The sequence below is a fragment of the Entelurus aequoreus genome, linkage group LG17 (genome assembly GCF_033978785.1).
Source record: "Entelurus aequoreus isolate RoL-2023_Sb linkage group LG17, RoL_Eaeq_v1.1, whole genome shotgun sequence".
Classification (NCBI taxonomy): domain Eukaryota; kingdom Metazoa; phylum Chordata; class Actinopteri; order Syngnathiformes; family Syngnathidae; genus Entelurus; species Entelurus aequoreus.
The window spans coordinates 5,857,134-5,877,260 of record NC_084747.1 but is presented as its reverse complement, the minus strand read 5'-3'; the positions used below and the strand labels follow the sequence as shown (position 1 = coordinate 5,877,260).

The 20,127-nt window shown below is 39.0% G+C and overlaps 1 protein-coding gene across 1 annotated transcript in view; it reads right to left on the bottom strand.

Moving 5' to 3' along the window:
• The window catches only part of LOC133632195 (serine/arginine repetitive matrix protein 4-like), a 124,757-nt gene that overhangs the window by 1,130 nt on the left and 103,500 nt on the right, over positions 1-20,127 (bottom strand). The window contains exons 8-12 of the mRNA XM_062024480.1: positions 18,179-18,314; positions 5,618-5,868; positions 3,540-3,746; positions 3,372-3,473; positions 3,129-3,278 (exon numbers count right to left, since the gene is read on the bottom strand). Coding sequence (XP_061880464.1) covers positions 3,129-3,278; positions 3,372-3,473; positions 3,540-3,746; positions 5,618-5,868; positions 18,179-18,314 — 846 coding nt within the window. The remainder of the gene's footprint in view (positions 1-3,128; positions 3,279-3,371; positions 3,474-3,539; positions 3,747-5,617; positions 5,869-18,178; positions 18,315-20,127) is intronic.

Here is a 20,127-nt window from a genome sequence, read left to right as displayed (position 1 = left end):
AATAGACTGCAAAGACAAGATATTTAACGTTCGAACTGGAAAACTTTGCTATTTTTTTGCAAATATTAGCTCATTTGGAATTTGATGCCTGCAACATGTTTAAAAAAAGCTGGCACAAGTGGCAAAAAAAGACTGAGGAAGTTGAGGAATGCTCATCAAACACTTATTTGGAACATCCCACAGGTGAACAGGCTAAGTGGGAACAGGTGGGTGCCATGATTGGGTATAAAAGCAGCTTCCATGAAATGCTCAGTCATTCACAAACAAGGACGGGGGCAGGGGTCACCACTTTGTCAACAAATGCGGGAGCAAATAGTCGAAAAAGTTCAAGAACAACATTTCTCAACCAGCTATTGCAAGGAATTTAGGGATTTCACCATCTACGGCAGGAGTCACCAAGCTTTTTGAAACCAAGAGATACTTCTTGGGTACTGATTAATGCGAAGGGCTACCAGTTTGATACACACTTAAATAAATTGCCAGAAATAGCCAATTTGCTCAATTTACCTTTAACTCTATGTTATAATTAATAATTAATGATATTTACAGTTAATTGAACGGTTTAAAAGAGGAGAAAACACGAAAAAAATTACAATTAAATTTTTGAAACATAGTTTATCTTCAATTTCGACTCTTTAAAATTCAAAATTCAACCGAAAAAAAGAAGAGAAAAACTAGCTAATTCGAATGTTTTTGAAAAAATTAAAAAAATAATTTATGGAACATCATAAGTAATTTTTCCTGATTAAGATTAATTTTAGAATTTTGATGACATGTTTTAAATAGGTTAAAATCCAATCTGCACTTTGTTAGAATATATAACAAATTGGACCAAGCTATATTTCTAACAAAGACAAATCATTATTTCTTCTAGATTTTCCAGAACAAAAATTTTAAAAGAAATTCAAAAGAGTTTGAAATAAGATTTAAATTTGATTTTACAGATTTTCTAGATTTGCCAGAATAATTTTGTTTGAATTTTAATCATAATAAGTTTGAAGAAATATTTCACAAATATTATTTGTCGAAAAAACAGAAGCTAAAATGAAGAATTAAATTAAAATGTATTTATTATTCTTTACAATAAAAAAAATAATAATTCACTTGAACATTGATTCAAATTGTCAGGAAAGAAGAGGAAGGAATTTAAAAGGTAAAAAGGTATATGTGTTTAAAAATCCTAAAATCATTTTTAAGGTTGTATTTTTTCTCTAAAATTGTCTTTCTGAAAGTTATAAGAAACAAAGTAAAACAATTAATGAATTTATTTAAACAAGTGAAGACCAAGTCTTTAAAATATTTACTTGGATTTTCAAATTCTACTTGAGTTTTGTCTCTCTTAGAATTAAAAATGTCGGGCAAAGCGAGACCAGCTTGCTAGTAAATAAATACAATTTAAAAAATAGAGGCAGCTCACTGGTAAGTTCTGCTATTTGAGCTATTTTTAGAACAGGCCAGCGGGCTACTCATCTGGTCCTTACGGGCTACCTGGTGCCCGAGGGCACCGCGTTGGTGACCCCTGATCTACGGTCTGTAATACAAACCCCGTTTCCATATGAGTTGGGAAATTGTGTTAGATGTAAATATAAACGGAATACAATGATTTGCAAATCATTTTCAACCCATATTCAGTTGAATATGCTACAAAGACAACATATTTCATGTTCAAACTGATAAACATTTTTTTTTTTTGCAAATAATCATTAACTTTAGAATTTGATGCCAGCAACACGTGACAAAGAAGTTGGGAAAGGTGGCAATAAATACTGATAAAGTTGAGGAATGCTCATCAAACACTTATTTGGAACATCCCACAGGTGAACAGGTGAATTGGGTATAAAAGCAGCTTCCATGAAATGCTCAGTCATTCACAAACAAGGACGGGGGCGAGGGTCACCACTTTGTCAACAAATGCGGGAGCAAATCGTCGAAAAAGTTCAAGAACAACATTTCTCAACCAGCTATTGCAAGGAATTTAGGGATTTCATCATCTACGCTCCGTAATATCATCAAAAGGTTCAGAGAATGTGGAGAAATCACTGCACGTAAGCAGCGAGGCTGAAAACCAACATTGAATGCCTGTGACCTTCGATTCCTCAGGCGGTACTGCGTCAAAAAGCGACATTAGTGCGTAAAGGATATCACCACATGGTCTCAGGAACACTTTAGAAAAGCACTGTCAGTAACTACAGTTGGTCGCTATATCTTTAAGTGCAAGTTAAAACTCTCCTATGCAAAGCCAAAGCCATTTAACAACAACACCCAGAAACCCCGCCGGCTTCGCTGGGCCCGAACTCATCTAAGATGGACTCATGCAAAGTGGAAAAGTGTTCTGTGGTCTGACGAGTCCACAATTCAAATTGTTTTTTGGAAACTGTGGACGTCGTGTCCTCTGGAACAAAGAGGAAAAGAACCATCCGGATTGTTCTAGGCGCAAAGCTCAGAAGCCAGCATCTGTGATGGTATGGGGGTGTATTAGTGCCCAAGGGACAAGCGGTAAAAAATGGATGGATGGATGGATGGATGGTATGACTCGGCCGGGGGTTGAACTCACAACCTACTGATCTCAGGGCGGACATTTGGGTGCACCACCAACTTTTGGTAGAGAGAACATGCAACTTCCACACAGCATCCATCCATCCATCCATTTTCTACCGCTTGTCCCTTTTGGGTTTGCGGGGGGTGCTGGAGCCTATCTCAGCTGCATTCGGGCGGAAGGCGGTGTACACCCTGGACAAGTCGCCACCTCATCGCAGGGCCAACACAGATAGACAGACAACATTCACACTCACATTCACACACTAGGGACCGTTTAGTGTTGCCAATCAACCTATCCCCAGGTGCATGTCTTTGGAGGTGGGAGGGGTCTATCCCCAGGTGCATGTCTTTGGAGGTGGAAGGGGCCTATCCCCAGGTGCATGTCTTTGGAGGTGGAAGGGGCCTATCCCCAGGTGCATGTCTTTGGAGGTGGGAGGGGCCTATCCCCAGGTGCATGTCTTTGGAGGTGGGAGGGGCCTATCCCCAGGTGCATGTTTTTGGCGGTGGGAGGAAGCCGGAGTACCCGGAGGGAACCCACGCAGTCACGGGGAGAACATGCAAACTCCACACAGCATCATCTCTTCAATTACCTCGTGATTCGACGCGCCTCCAGATGGCTCGGCGAGTCCTTCCTCCTCTTCCTCATCGGAGAGTAGAATTCGCGTCTCCGTCGCTTCCTGCTGGACTTGTGCGTGACGTCCGTCTCTCTGGAACTGGACGTCCGCCGCCTTGATCGCGACCTGCGAGGCAGACGGGTGAAAAATGTTGTCGTCTCAGTGACAGGACCGCGGTTCCCCCGGCGATGGTCGGTTGGTGGCTTTGGTCAAGCTCACCTGTCGTGGCTGTATCTGGAGTAGCTTCCCCTGGAGCTGTTGCTGCTCACGCTGCCTCGCCGCCTCCGAGCCGGAGAATAACTCGGCAAACGCGAGTAGGACCTGCAACGAAGGAGCGAGCCTTAAGATCTAGAAGATTTCCAAAGTGTCATTCCGTGTAATTCCCACCTAACAGACGACAAGCTTCGAGAGTGGCGTCCCGAGTATCTGGAGCTGCCGGATGATCTGCACCTTTTCCTTCTACTCCTCTTCTTCTTCTTCTTCTTCCTCCCTCGGCTCCGTGACCTTCCGGAAGACTCGCTCGCCTCATGGGAGCAGCCGGAAGTCTCAGAAGATCTCATGACGTCAACCCGACATCCCAACATGACGTGTTCTCTGTGAAGGAAACATTTGTTGGAATGATAAAGTGAGGCTCTTCAAGCAGTTTTTTCTTATGGAGCCCTTGGCTCACTTCAAGGGTGCCATGAGTACATATTTGAATAGACATCGGATCTGAGAGGGCCGCGGTCACCCTGACATTATTCGTTGTCGAGGCTTTGATCAAGTCTAACAGGGTGTGCCAGATTTACGTTGGTAAACCTCACTCCCGACAACTCCAAGAACTAGCTGGGTTAAACAAGGACCTACAAGACAACTGCTTCCAAACAGTCCAAACTGTCCTCAACTGCCATCCTGGGATTCCGAAGTTTGACACCTTTCAACACATTCCACAAGATAAAACCCACGACGTGAGGTACAGGTCCAACGAAATTTAGGTTGCTTCCCTAAGGTGCTTTGCATTAAAAAATAAGAAGAAACCACACAATATACAAAAACAACACAATATACACAATATGCAATATGGCCTAAGACCACTCTAAGAGGCAATGTAAAAAAAAACGAGACAGTAAAAAGTATAAAGTGACTAGTGAACTGACTAGAGAGGAGTAATGCTGGTTCCCAGTGTGCTGGGGGGTGGGAGTCAGTATTTCCTCCCTCCTATGCTGTGCAGGCATTTTATTTTAGATTAAATATGTAAATAAATATGATAAATATTGTCCAGTTGGCGTGTAATCGCTGATTGCACAGCCCCGGATCGTGATTGACCGGTGGCTTCCTCATGTTGCACGTGAGGGAGTTTTTATTTATTTATTTTATTTTATTTTATTTTTTCTATTTTATTTTATTTTTTATTTATTTATTTTTTTTAATTTATTTTATTTTATTTTATTTTTTTAAATTTTTTTTGATGGACTCATGCAAAGTGGAAAACTGTTCTGTGGTCTGACGAGACCACATTTCAAATTGTTTTTGGAAATATTTGATATCGTGTCATCCGGACCAAAGGGGAAGCGAACCATCCAGACTGTTATCGACGCAAAGTTGAAAAGCCAGCATGCGTGATGGTATGGGGGTGCATTAGTGCCCAAGGCATAGGTAACTTACACATCTGTGAAGGCACCATTAATGCTGAAAGGTACATACAGGTTTTGGAACAACATATGCTGCCATCTAAGCGCCGTCTTTTTCATGGACGCCCCTGCTTATTTCAGCAAGACAATGCCAAGCCACATTCAGCACGTGTTAAAACAGCGTGGCTTCGTAAAAAAAGAGTGCGGGTACTTTCCTGGCCCGCCTGCAGTCCAGACCTGTCTCCCATGGAAAATGTGTGGCGCATTATGAAGCGTAAAATACGACAGCGGAGACCCCCGGACTGTTGAACGACTGAAGCTCTACATAAAACAAGAATGGGAAAGAATTCCACTTTCAAAGGTTCAACAATTAGTTTCCTCAGTTTCCAATCGTTTATTGAGTGTTGTTAAAAGAAAAGGTGATGTAACACAGTGGTGAACATGCCCTTTCCCAACTACATTGGCACGTGTTGCAGCCATGAAATTCTAAGCTAATTATTATTTGCAAAAAACAAATAAGTTTATGAGTTTGAACATCAAATATGTTGTCTTTGTAGTGCATTCAATTGAATATGGGTTGAAAAGGATTTGCAAATCATTGTATTCCGTTTATATTTACATCTAACACAATTTCCCAACTCATATGGAAACGGGGTTTGTAGGTTGAAAAGGATTTGAAAATCATAGTATTCTCGATTTATTTACGATTTGCACAACGTGCCAACTTCACTGGTTTTGGGGTTTGTAAAATATGTCGATTTCACACAGGATTCAATATCGGAGGTGGCATCCCTCAAGGCTCAATCCTTCGCCCCAACCAGTTCCCCATGAACATGCAATGTAGTGCCACTTTACCTCAAGCTGTCGTCCCTGCAGGTTTTGCACAGCGAGGCGTAGCTCGTCACCGAGTTCCCTGAGTCGGAGACGTCGTCCTTGTCAGCGAACGGCATCTTCCCGGGCGAGGCGGCGCGCCGACGCTCCGCGCTCTTGCCGTCGGCGGCAGTTTTGCAGGAAGGCGGCGACGAGGTGTCGTTGCCCGAGTCATAATCGTGCGCACCGCCGCCGTGACGGGATGTCGTCCCCTCTAAAAGCTTTGACGACAAACTCTGTAAACAAACAAAGAGGCCGGGGATTAAAAAGCGAGCGCGATCTCGTGACAGAACCTGCTAGCTGTTTTAACACCACTGAGAAATCATCCCATTCCACCCTCATATATATCCCCGTGAAAACTGAAGCAATTTTGTTTCATTTAATCTCGGGAGCTCAAACCCTGACAAGATAAGAAACATGCAAATCTGAGGCATGCAGGTAAACACAAAAAAGAAAAGTCTAAACTCACTGAAGTGTCAGGAAAAAGACTGAGATCTGAGAAAAGTGGCTCTAAACTAAAACACAATCATATGAAAAACAACACATAGAGGTTGCGTGAAAAAAAACATCTACTGGCTCTAGTTCTACGGCAGAAAGGGAAAGAGGAGCCCCCGTTGTCGCTCAGATTGGACAAACATGACATAAAAATGGCTTGTATGTAAGCACAGAAAGAAGGCAGCAGTGTAAGTAAAAGAGCCTTCATGGCTGTGCCTCCTGCTATCAGCCTGCAGAGCCTACATGAACATCCCTCAATCTGCGGACAGCATCCACTTACCAATCAAGATTTCCTCCTTAAGTAGGGAAGGTGTAAGAAAAAGGGGGCAACATAAGTGCATCATTAGAGTCGTCAATTGCAAGAAAAAGACAATAACTCAGAGCCACTTTGACTTTTTTTTTGGAGTGGGAGACGTCCCGGAGTATTGCGTTCAAAAGTGGCGCTCCACGACCCTTTTACCGCCATTGGGTCTTGGAGTCTTTCTCATTCACACTTTAAGGAAAGTATGTCCTTGTGTTGCCCAATCAGAACACTGGCATGCATTTTTCCGCTCATACTTACCGTCATCACCCCGATTTGTACGCTGTGGAATTTGGGTCGTGCTAATTTTATCACTGGACTGTGGCGACCCCTATGGGAGACGTGCTAGTAGTGATGGATAAGCTCACTGGCTGTGTTGATGCTGCACTGATACTGTGTCGGTGTTTCATAACGGTAAAAAAGTCCCTACATTTGACCTGCAAATACAATTAATAGCTTTGTGCTTTTTTCCCCCCTAATGAATAGCTTTGCAGAAATATGAAACACGCTACACTGGTACTCGGATTTTGTCACTCTTGGGCCGAAAGAAGTGCTTACTGATAAACACATATTGGCGCTTCCCGGTTAATTGACGCAGCAGCTGTCTCGGTCACATGTTTTCTCATCAACGTTTCTTGGGAAAATATATTTTGTTTCTGTAACGTTTAACCCAGAGGTCAACAACCCAAAATGTTGAAAGAGCCATATTGGACCGAAAATACAAAAAACAAATCTGTCTGGAGACGCAAAAAGTTAAAAGCCTTATATAAGTGTTATAATAAAGGTAACACATTAAGTGAGTGTCTCAGAGGGGCCTCCGAGGACAAAGCTACGAACAATGGGAGACCGGGCTTTCTGCTCCGCCGCTCCCAGTCTGTGGAACGCTCTCCCTGACCACCTGAGGGCACCACAGACTGTGGATGCTTTTAAAAAAGGCTTAAAAACCCTTATTTTATAAAAAAAAAGCCTTTTTTTAGATTTATGCATAATAGTTTTAGCTATTTTGCTGTTCTAGTTTTTATTTTTTAAAATTTTTATTATCTTTTTATTTCTATTTTTTTTAATACACTGTAGCACAATGAGGTTGTTTACTCAATGTAAAGAGCATTTTACAAATAAAATCTATTATTATTATTATTTGATAACGCCTAGAAATTACTGGCTTAAAACTGCCAAAGGTATAGATGTGTGTGTCCAAGTTAAAGAAACTGTCTTCTTCTAATGGATTTATTACAATCTTTGCATGCTGGGTAACGTTTGCTGTGGTCTGGAACAACATGGCAATCAGAAATGCAGCCAATATTACATACAGATAATGTGTCATGAGACATACACATCTAAATTACCGTATTTTTTGGAGTATAAGTCGCTCCGGAGTATAAGTCGCACCGGCCGAAAATGCATAATAAAGAAGGAAAAAAACATATAAGTCGCACTGGAGTATAAGTCGCATTTTTTGGGGACATTTATTTGATAAAACCCAACACCAAGAATAGACATTTGAAAGGCAATTAAAAATAAATAAAGAATAGTGAACAACAGGCTGAATAAGTGTACGTTTTATGACGCATAAATAACCAACTGAGAACATGCCTGGTATGTTAACGTAACATATTATGGTAAGAGTCATTCAAATAACTATAACATATAGAACATGCTATACGTTTACCAAACAATCTGTCACTCCTAATCGCTAAATCCCATGAAATCTTATACGTCTAGTCTCTTACGTGAATGAGCTAAATGATATTATTTGATATTTTACGCTACTGTGTTAATCATTTCACACATAAGTCGCTCCTGAGTATAAGTCGCACCCCCGGCCAAACTATAAAAACTGTGATTTATAGTCCGAAAAATACGGTAAATACACAGAGGACATAAGTAAACATTAAATGAGCTCAAATATAGCTACAATCGAGGCATAATGATGGAATGTGTATACACAGCTAGCCTAAATAGCACGTTAGCATGGATTATTAGCACGCCACGCAAGTCAGTAACATCAACAAAGCTCACCTTGGTGCATTCACGCACAGCATAAAAGGTTTGGTGGACAAAATGAGACAAAGAAAGAGTGGCATAAAACACGTCTTTCTGTGGCAGCAACTGAGAAAGTTGTACAGGTAAAACCAACTACGGTGAGTTAATGGACCTCCAAAATTAGTAGGACAAAACGGCGCATAAGCATAAACACAAACATATTAAACATTTCTAACAATTAGGAAGGTTTGTGTCATGTTTGTCCTCCTACAGAAACATTATTAAAACAACAAATATATATTTGCCCCATCTATTTCCATTTTTGAAAAATTGCTCCAGGGAGCCACTAGGGCGGTGCTAAAGAGCCGCGGGTTGCTGACCCCTGGTTTAACCCATGGCTACATGCTAACATAAGTAACACAAGTTAATGATTGCTTTATGCGGACAATTGGTTGACATTTCGCTCGACAGCGGCCGTCTTTTTTTTAACCGATCTTGCTCAAATTTGACACATACGTGCTTGTCAGGCCCCGAAAGGTGTGTGCCAAATTTCAGTTACGGCGGGTGTTTGGTAGAGCTTTGTGAGAAATTTCAAGTCAATCGGTCTTATAGGGTTTATTATTAACAGAAGAATAATAGCACGGGCAACACATCAAGGGACACTTTTTCCACCCTTTTTGTGTGCAGCGATACAGGAGTAGAAGAGTTAGCTGACACATAAATATACAATCATTAAAACATCAGCCTGCATATTGTTATATGACAGTGGTTAACTTCTTTTTACACATTTATGACATGTCAATTGTTAAAACGTCTCGTGATCCTTTTTTATTTCCATTTTCTCCTATAACAAATGCCAACTCACGCTAACTCATATATACACTGCAAAAAGTCAGTGTTCAAAAACAAGAAAAAAATAATACAAAAATTAGGGGTATTTTATTTGAACTAAGCAAAATTATCTGCCAATACAACAACAACATTTGGCTTGTCAAGACTTTCCAAAACAAGTAAAATTAGCTAACCTCAATGAACCCAAAGATACCTTAAAATAAGTATATTCTCACTAATAACAAGTGCACTTTTTTTGGTAGGAAAAAAAAGAGACCTTTTTGCTCAATATGTTGAAAAATATTCTTAAATGAAGTAAATGCTAGTGCCATTATCTTGACATAATGATATGAGCTCGGCATTACATTTCTTGAAACCAGCAAACTTATACTAAAAACTAGTTTATTGTTCTTAATGGAAAGGCAACAAAGCAACCGCTTGTTACTCTCGTCGTGGTCTAAAAATGCATTTTTCCATCGATAACATGACATCATCGCGCCAAGTGCGTGCTCTTTCAGTCAATTAGTGCGCATATATACAGCCCGGCCCCCGGCCAAAAATTTTTTAATTGTAATTTTGAGGAATTTATTTGAATGTGCATGAACTATTTCTGTTCAAAATTGTTTGAAATGTCACATGTTAAATGTTTAAATATTAACTGTCAGTTTACTGTACTGTGCCAACTGTACTACTATATGAGTACATGTTTTCTATTGTTTCATTGGAAATAAAACAGCAAAGTCCATTTGGCTGTCATCCGTTTTAATTATGAGACACAATTGTGTCAAAATCATGATTTTTTTTTTCATGCTTGAAATAAGAAATTGTTACTTTAAAAAAGTACTTTTATACTTGTGAGTGTTGATGACACAGCTTTGCAACAGTTGATATTCTAGTTTCAAGCATGTTCTACTCAATATAGGTCATCAAATCTCAGCAACAAGCTGTAATATCTTACTGAGATCATTTAGGACCAAAACCCTTAAAACAAGTAAAACACTAACATAAAATCTGCTTAGTAAGAAGAATTATCTTATCAGACAGAAAATAAGCAAATATCACGCTTATTTGAGATATTCGATCTTACTTAGATTACAGTTTTTGCAGTGTATATATATATATATAAGGTTTATTTGAAATAGGGACATATACAGAAACCTAGACATCTGACAGTTATCCAATGTATGCATCATAGTGTTTGTAGCCAAAGCTAATTTACAACACTTGTCCCCAACAACAACAACAACAACACAGATCCAACATCATTAAAATAGGAAAATAAAAAGAATAAGCCAAAGATGAGTCGATAATAATGATAATAGTAATAATACAGACAAAGTGCAAACTAGATAAAAAACAATAACAATAAGAACACAGACAAAGTGCAGACTGGTTAAAAAACAATTAGTAAAAACTAAACATGGGAACACGATTGTGGCTCAATTAGCCACAATTTTGTTAGTTTTTTGAGAGTGACAAGTGCAGGTATACTTTTCAAAGTGTCAGCTAGAGAGTTCCATAGTTGTGCTCCTTTTATTGAAAAAAGGCCATTTGGGCAAAAGATGTAGAATTTAACTCTGAATAAAAAATTCAGAGTCATAGGTGACTCTGAATTACATTTGTGCTTAAGTGCTCTCATTCGTCCAATCAGAGCTTGCAAATCAATGCCGCTGATTCAGCACTAGCAAAGCCGCCTATTTGAGGATATTCAGGCTAAGGCGCAATTCAACCTATTGGATTTTCATTAAAACCTTGTTTTTCACGCCGCGTAATTACAAACATCCATCTGTGCAATTAGCAAAGTCGAAGGGAAATAAGAGCGAATCAGAATTTCGGGGTTAAGTTTGTCGGCCGGAAGCTGTCAATCATTCAATCAATTAAGCATTCAGGCTAATTGTCTTTTCTGACTGCCACTAATAACGCATAATTTGGGTATTCAATTACAGCCACTTGGTCTCTTTTCCTTGGCGCCGGTCCAGTCCACTTCATGTTTACACTGATTCCAAACCAGTCCATAATTAGCATCCATGATGGCAGGGCGGTCGAATAAACGTTTTAATGACTGAATGGTGCCCATTAGGACTTCAGGTACCAAATATGGGTTCTTGCTTATAAAGCACTACACAAAAAAACTAAGGCATCGTTTTTCATAGGCATCCGTTCCAAACTTTATCTGAGGACCCGTCTGCCAGCATCTATGGGATGTTCTGTACGAGCCCAGGCCGTCTCCATCAAATATGGATGAACTAATCATCTCCGAGCACACCCCGCGTGGACTTATACGACCGCCGGAGAAGACCCATTCGGACGGGTCCCTAATCTTCTGCCAAAATGATTTCTGTCTGGGTGTGTTGGCGTTTTATGGCACATATTTCTACATCGCCGACGACGTCGAGCTCCAGCTTTTAGGTCTGGAAACTATCCAAACATGAACTATTCTCATTACTGTTGTATATAACTTGAACACTATTATTATAAACCAATATACAGTACAGGCCAAAAGTTTGGACACACCTTCTCATTCAATGCGTTTTCTTTGTTTTCATGACTATTTACATTGTAGATTCCCACTGAAGGCATCAAAACTATGAATGAACACATGTGGAGACTTGAAATAACTGAAAACAATGTTTTATATTCTAGTTTATTTAAAATAGCCACCCTTTGGGACCTCCCCCAACCCAACACCCTCGACGCAAATCCCATAGGGGTGATGGAAGGATGGTCAGCGCCGAGAGCTGCGGCCTACCACCATGACCTCGCACTCCCTTCCCTCTGTTGCTAGATATCTCGAGATGTACGTTGCAATATGTATATGTGCTTTGCTATGGAGGTTTTTTCCCACTCATCCTTCCCCAGCGTTATACCTTTTTCCCCATCTTTTACGGGGCGCCTTGTGGCGACCCATCAGCGTTCCTGTTCTGTAACCCTGTACACTGTTTGTTTGTCTAATCTTGAACGGGTTTGTGCTGAAAACAAAGTTTCATTGTATTTGTGCAATGACAATAAAGACCTATCTATCTATCTATCTATCTATCTATCTATCTATCTATCTATCTATCTATCTATCTATCTATCTATCTATCTATCTATCTATCTATCTATCTATCTATCTATCTATCTATCCATCCATCTATCTATCCATCCATCCATCCATCCATCCATCCATCCATCCATCCATCCATCCATCCATCCATCCATCCATCCATCCATCCATCCATCCATCCATCCATCCATCCATCCATCCATCCATCCATCCATCCATCCATCCATCCATCCATCCATCCATCCATCCATCCATCCATCCATCTATCTATCTATCTATGCTCTGATTACTTTTTCGCACACTCTTGGCATTCTCTTGATGAGCTTCAAGAGGTAGTCACCAGAATGGATTAAGCAAAGAAATCAAACAATGTAATGATATGATCCACTTAACCTCTAAAGGCCTTAGTGGCCACATGCGTGGACAGCACCTTTTAGCTCTTATTTCCAAAATTGTGTACACTACTGAATTGGGGTCTTATGGCCGCTTATGTGGACACTTATACTGCCATCTGGTGGTGTCAGAAGAGTATAACATACAATGGAATTTGAAAAAAAAAAAGTGTAAAAATAAGAATTAGCATGTCACTACACATGAAGTACACGTTTGTGTACTTATGGACTAAGTACATCATATCAAAAGATGATTTTTAGTTTTTATTCTAATTAGGGTCCAATGAGCCCAAATAGCAAAGAAAAAAAAAAAAATCATGTAAACAAACAGCTTGGGCCTGAAGAGGTTAAAAAACTCTTCAAACTTAAAGTGTTTACAAAGTACAACGAAGAAGAACCATGATAAACATTCTGAATTTATTTCATCCATCCATTCATTTTCAAGATGATCTTACTCATCTCACCATATGAAATATAACTTACTTCACCAATTATCCATCCATCCATGTTCTACCGCTTGTCCCTTTTTGGGGTGGCGGGGGGTGCTGGAGCCTATCACAGCTGCATTCGGGCGGAAGGCGGGGTACACCCTTGACAAGTCGCCACCTCACTTCACCAATTATTATTGATCTATTTATACATTTTATTGTCATTACTTATGGAGTACATTGTGAATAAATCGAGAACGGGAAGTGAACAAAAGTTTTAGCAACTGCTATGTAAAGGGAAAGGGGTGGGATTAAATAAGCTCTGCTTCTTCCTACTCCTTTTCGAACATGTTGAATAGAGAAACTGGAAATTGTGATGGATTAAGGCTCCGGTCTCTTCGAAGGCCTTGGGTTCGAATCCCACCGCTGCCACCAATGTAGGCGAGTGTCCTGGGTTCGCCTTAACTGTGTACTTATCTAATGAGATGATAAACGCGAGACATTAGTATGAGGGGCCGTTAGGGACATTATTCAGAATGACCTCTTACATACACTACTGAAATGCTCTCACATAAACAACTGAAATGTTTTTCTCTCACACACACTACTTAAACACTCTTATACACACTTCTGAAACACTCTTATACACACTACTGACACACTCTTATACACACTACTGAAACACTCTTATACACACTACTGAAACACTCTTATACACACTACTGACACACTCTTATACACACTACTGAAACACTCTTATACACACTACTGAAACACTCTTATACACACTTCTGAAACACTCTTATACACACTACTGAAACACTCTTATACACACTTCTGAAACACTCTTATACACACTTCTGACACACTCTTATACACACTACTGAAACACTCTTATACACACTACTGAAACACTCTTATACACACTTCTGAAACACTCTTATACACACTACTGAAACACTCTTATACACACTTCTGAAACACTCTTATACACACTTCTGAAACACTCTTATACACACTACTGAAACACTCTTATACACACTACTGAAACACTATTATACACACTACTGAAACACTATTATACACACTACTGAAACAATATTATACACACTACTGAAACACTATTATACACACTACTGAAACACTCTTATACACACTACTGAAACACTCTTATACACACTACTGAAACACTATTATACACACTACTGAAACACTATTATACACACTACTGAAACACTACTATACACACTACTGAAACACTATTATACACACTACTGAAACACTATTATACACACTACTGAAACACTATTATACACACTACTGAAACACTCTTATACACACTACTGAAACACTATTATACACACTACTGAAACACTCTTATACACACTACTGAAACACTATCATACACACTACTGAAACACTCTTATACACACTACTGAAACACTATTATACACACTACTGAAACACTCTTATACACACTACTGAAACACTATTATACACACTACTGAAACACTATTATACACACTACTGAAACACTATTATACACACTACTGAAACACTATTATACACACTACTGAAACACTATTATACACACTACTGAAACACTCTTATACACACTACTGAAACACTATTATACACACTACTGAAACACTATTATACACACTACTGAAACACTACTATACACACTACTGAAACACTATTATACACACTACTGAAACACTATTATACACACTACTGAAACACTCTTATACACACTACTGAAACACTATTATACACACTACTGAAACACTCTTATACACACTACTGAAACACTATTATACACACTACTGAAACACTATTATACACACTACTGAAACACTATCATACACACTACTGAAACACTATCATACACACTACTGAAACACTATTATACACACTACTGAAACACTCGTATACACACTACTGAAACACTCGTATACACACTACTGAAACACTCTTATACACACTACTGAAACACTCTTATACACACTACTGAAACACTATTATACACACTACTGAAACACTCTTATACACACTACTGAAACACTATTATACACACTACTGAAACACTATTATACACACTACTGAAACACTATTATACACACTACTGAAACACTGTTATACACACTACTGAAACACTCTTATACACACTACTGAAACACTCTTATACACACTACTGAAACACTATTATACACACTACTGAAACACTATTATACACACTACTGAAACACTATTATACACACTACTGAAACACTATTATACACACTACTGAAACACTATTATACACACTACTGAAACACTCTTATACACACTACTGAAACACTATTATACACACTACTGAAACACTATTATACACACTACTGAAACACTATTATACACACTACTGAAACACTCTTATACACACTACTGAAACACTATTATACACACTACTGAAACACTATTATACACACTACTGAAACACTCTTATACACACTACTGAAACACTCTTATACACACTACTGAAACACTCTTATACACACTACTGAAACACTATTATACACACTACTGAAACACTCTTATACACACTACTGAAACACTATTATACACACTACTGAAACACTATTATACACACTACTGAAACACTCTTATACACACTACTGAAACACTCTTATACACACTACTGAAACACTATTATACACACTACTGAAACACTCTTATACACACTACTGAAACACTATTATACACACTACTGAAACACTATTATACACACTACTGAAACACTATTATACACACTACTGAAACACTCTTATACACACTACTGAAACACTCTTATACACACTACTGAAACACTCTTATACACACTACTGAAACACTATTATACACACTACTGAAACACTCTTATACACACTACTGAAACACTCTTATACACACTACTGAAATGCTCCCACATAAACTGAAATGTTTTTCCTCACACACACACTACTGAAACACTCTGATACACACTACTAAAACACTCTTATACACACTACTGAAACACTCTTATACACACTACTGAAACACTCTTATACACACTACTGAAATGCTCTCACATAAACAACTGAAATGTTTTTCTCACACACACACTACTGAAACACTCTGATACACACTACTGAAACACTCTTATACACACTACTGAAACACTCTTATACACACTACTGAAACACTCTTATACACACTACTGAAATGCTCTCACATAAACAACTGAAATGTTTTTCTCACACACACACACTACTGAAACACTCTGATACACAATACTGAAACACTCTTATACACACTACTGAAACACTCTTATACACACTACTGAAATGCTCTCACATAAACAACTGAAATGTTTTTCTCACACACACACTACTGAAACACTCTGATACACACTACTGAAACACTCTTATACACACTACTGAAACACTCTTATACACACTACTGAAATGCTCTCACATAAACAACTGAAATGTTTTTCTCACACACACACTACTGAAACACTCTGATACACACTACTGAAACACTCTTATACACACTACTGAAATGCTCTCACATAAACAACTGAAATGTTTTTCTGACACACACACTACTGAAACACTCTGATACACACTACTGAAACACTCTTATACACACTACTGAAACACTCTTATACACACTACTGAAATGCTCTCACATAAACAACTGAAATGTTTTTCTCACACACACACACACTACTGAAACACTCTGATACACACTACTGAAACACTCTTATACACACTACTGAAATGCTCTCACATAAACAACTGAAACGTTTTTCTCACACACACACTACTGAAACACTCTGATACACACTACTGAAACACTCTTATACACACTACTGAAACACTCTTATACACACTACTGAAATGCTCTTACATACACTACTGAAATGCTCTCACATATCCATCCATCCATTTTCTACCGCTTATTCCCTTCGGGGTCGCGGGGGGCGCTGGAGCCTATCTCAGCTACAATCGGGCGGAAGGCGGGGTACACCCTGGACAAGTCGCCACCTCATCGCAGGGCCAACACAGATAGACAGACAACATTCACACTCACATACTAGGGCCAATTTAGTGTTGCCAATCAACCTATCCCCAGGTGCATGTCTTTGGAGGTGGGAGGAAGCCGGAGTACCCGGAGGGAACCCACGCAGTCACGGGGAGAACATGCAAACTCCACACAGAAAGATCCCGAGGCCAGGATTGAACTCACGACTACTCAGGACCTTCGTATTGTGAGGCAGACGCACTAACCCCTCTGCCACCGTGCTGCCTGCTCTCACATATGTAAGAGGTAATTCTGAATAATGTCCCTAACGGCCCCTCATACAATAGAGCAGGTCCGGTAGCCACCGCTTCTTTAATGTTAACTTCACACACACATCCTACGTCACAGCCCTACGGTAACTCTGGAGGGACAAAACTCCTCCTCCTTACCTAACACACTCCGGTAACTTGGGACACCCTGAACTGTTTGTTACAGTATCATGTTGTATGCATGCATGTTCCAAATAAACTCACAACTCAACTCAACTCAACCTGAAATGGTTTTCACTTCGCGGGTGTGCTTGAAGCTCATGGAGAGAATGCCAAGAGTGTGCAAAGCAGTGAACAGACCAAAGGGTGGCTATTCTTTTGAAGAAACTAGAATATAAAACATGTTTTCAGTTATTTCACCTTTTTTTTTTGTTAAACACATAACTCCACATGTGTTCATTCATAGTTTTGATGCCTTCAGTGACAATCTACAATGTAAATAGTCATGAAAATGAAGAAAATGCATTGAATGAGAAGTTGTGTCCAAACTTTTGGTCTGTACTGTATGTAAAATATTCGTCTAATACCCTATAACAATTACTAAATATTTTAAAAATATAATACAAATAAGTGAATAGCTCTTGGATAACGCAGACTAAAACTGAGAATGATTTTCCAATTTTTTTTAATGCCTATTCTATTGTGCAGGTGTGCCTAATGAAGTGTCCAATCCCATATGTTCCATTATACATGTACACATTTTCCGAAGAGTACTTACGCCGCCGGTGGAGAGGACCGATGGATATTTTGCCGCTGTTTTTACTGATTTGTGCACCAGCACGCCATTGGTCCCATCATGGGCGAGCGCCATACGTCCCGGGGTCTGACGGGACTCACTTTTTTCCACAAAGTGTCTGACAGGAAGAGAAGAAACCAAACATACGTCAGAAATCATTAAAGTTCACAGTTCCAGTAACTGTTCAAAACTGTGTATAATGTTACAGTGGGCAAACATATTAAATATACTTTCTAAATAAAACCTCTGCCTAAGTTTGAGAACCATTGATATAGAGGATCTTTGACTGGCATTTGTTGTAAAAAGCCCTTAAAAACAGCAGTGCTCCTGTCTTGACATAGAAGATCTTTGACAATGTTTTTTTTCCTAGTAGTAGCTCAAAAACAGTAGCGAGTTGCTGTCATATAGAAAGCCTTCGTCTTGCATTTTTGTCAATAACTCCTCACCAACAGCAGAGTGCTCCTGTTACATAAAGAATCTTTGACAATGGTAAGTTCTTAAAAAAAGCAGAGAACATCCGTCACATAGAGGATCTTTGACCAAAATTGTTGTAGTACGTCGCTCCTATCATATATGCGGGCTCCATCGAGTGATATGCCAAAGAACCACTTAATTACATATTTAAACACAGTGTTACTGTTCAAACTGTGTATAATGTTACAGTGGCCAAACATATTAAATACTCTTGTTAAATAAAATCTCTGCCTTGTTTTTTAATGAACACATAGGCCTATAGAGGATCTTTGACTGGCATTTGTTGTAAAAAGCCCTTAAAAACAGCAGTGCTCCTGTCTTGACATAGAGGATCTTTGACAATGTTTTTTTTTCTAGTAGTAGCTCAAAAACAGTAGCGAGTTGCTGTCATATAGAAAACCTTAGTCTTGCATTTTTGGCAATAAGTCCTCACGAACTGCAGAGTGCTCCTGTTACATAAAGAATCTTTGACAACGGTAAGTTCTTAAAAAAAGCAGAGAACATCCGTCACATAGAGGATCTTTGACCAAAATTGTTGTAGTACGTCGCTCCTATCATATATGCGGGCTCCATCGAGTGATATGCCAAAGAACCACTTAATTACATATTTAAACACAGTGTTACTGTTCAAACTGTGTATAATGTTACAGTGGCCAAACATATTAAATACTCTTGTTAAATAAAATCTCTGCCTTGTTTTTAATGAACACATAGGCCCATAGAGGATCTTTGACTGGCATTTGTTGTAAAAAGCCCTTAAAAACAGCAGTGCTCCTGTCTTGACATAGATGATCTTTGACAATGTTTTTTTTCTAGTAGTAGCTCAAAAACAGTAGCGAGTTGCTGTCATATAGAAAACCTCAGTCTTGCATTTTTGGCAATAAGTCTTCATGAACTGCAGAGTGCTCCTGTCACATAAAGAATATTTGACAATGGTAAGTTCTTTAAAAAAGCAGACAACATCGGTCATATAGAGGATCTTTGACTAAAATTGTTGTAGTATGTCCTCAAAAACAGCAATGAGCTCCTATCATATACACGGGCTCCATCTAGTGATATGCCAAAGAACCACTTAATTAAATATTTAAACACAGTGTTACTGTTCAAACTGTGTATAATGTTAAATAAACTTTAACTCTTGTTAAATAAAACATCTGCCTTGTTTTTTGATAAACACATAGGCCTATAGAGGATCTTTGACTGGCATTTGTTGTATAAAGCCCTTAAAAACAGCAGCACTCCTCACTCGAAATAGAGGATCTTTGACAATGTTTTTTTCTAGTAGTAGCTCAAAAACAGTAGCGAGTTGCTGTCATATAGAAAACCTCAGTCTTGCATTTTTGTCAATAACTCCTCACGAACAGCAGAGTGCTCCTGTCACATAAAGAATCTTTGACAACGGTAAGTTCTTTAAAAAAGCAGAGAACATCCGTCACATAGAGGATCTTTGACCAAAA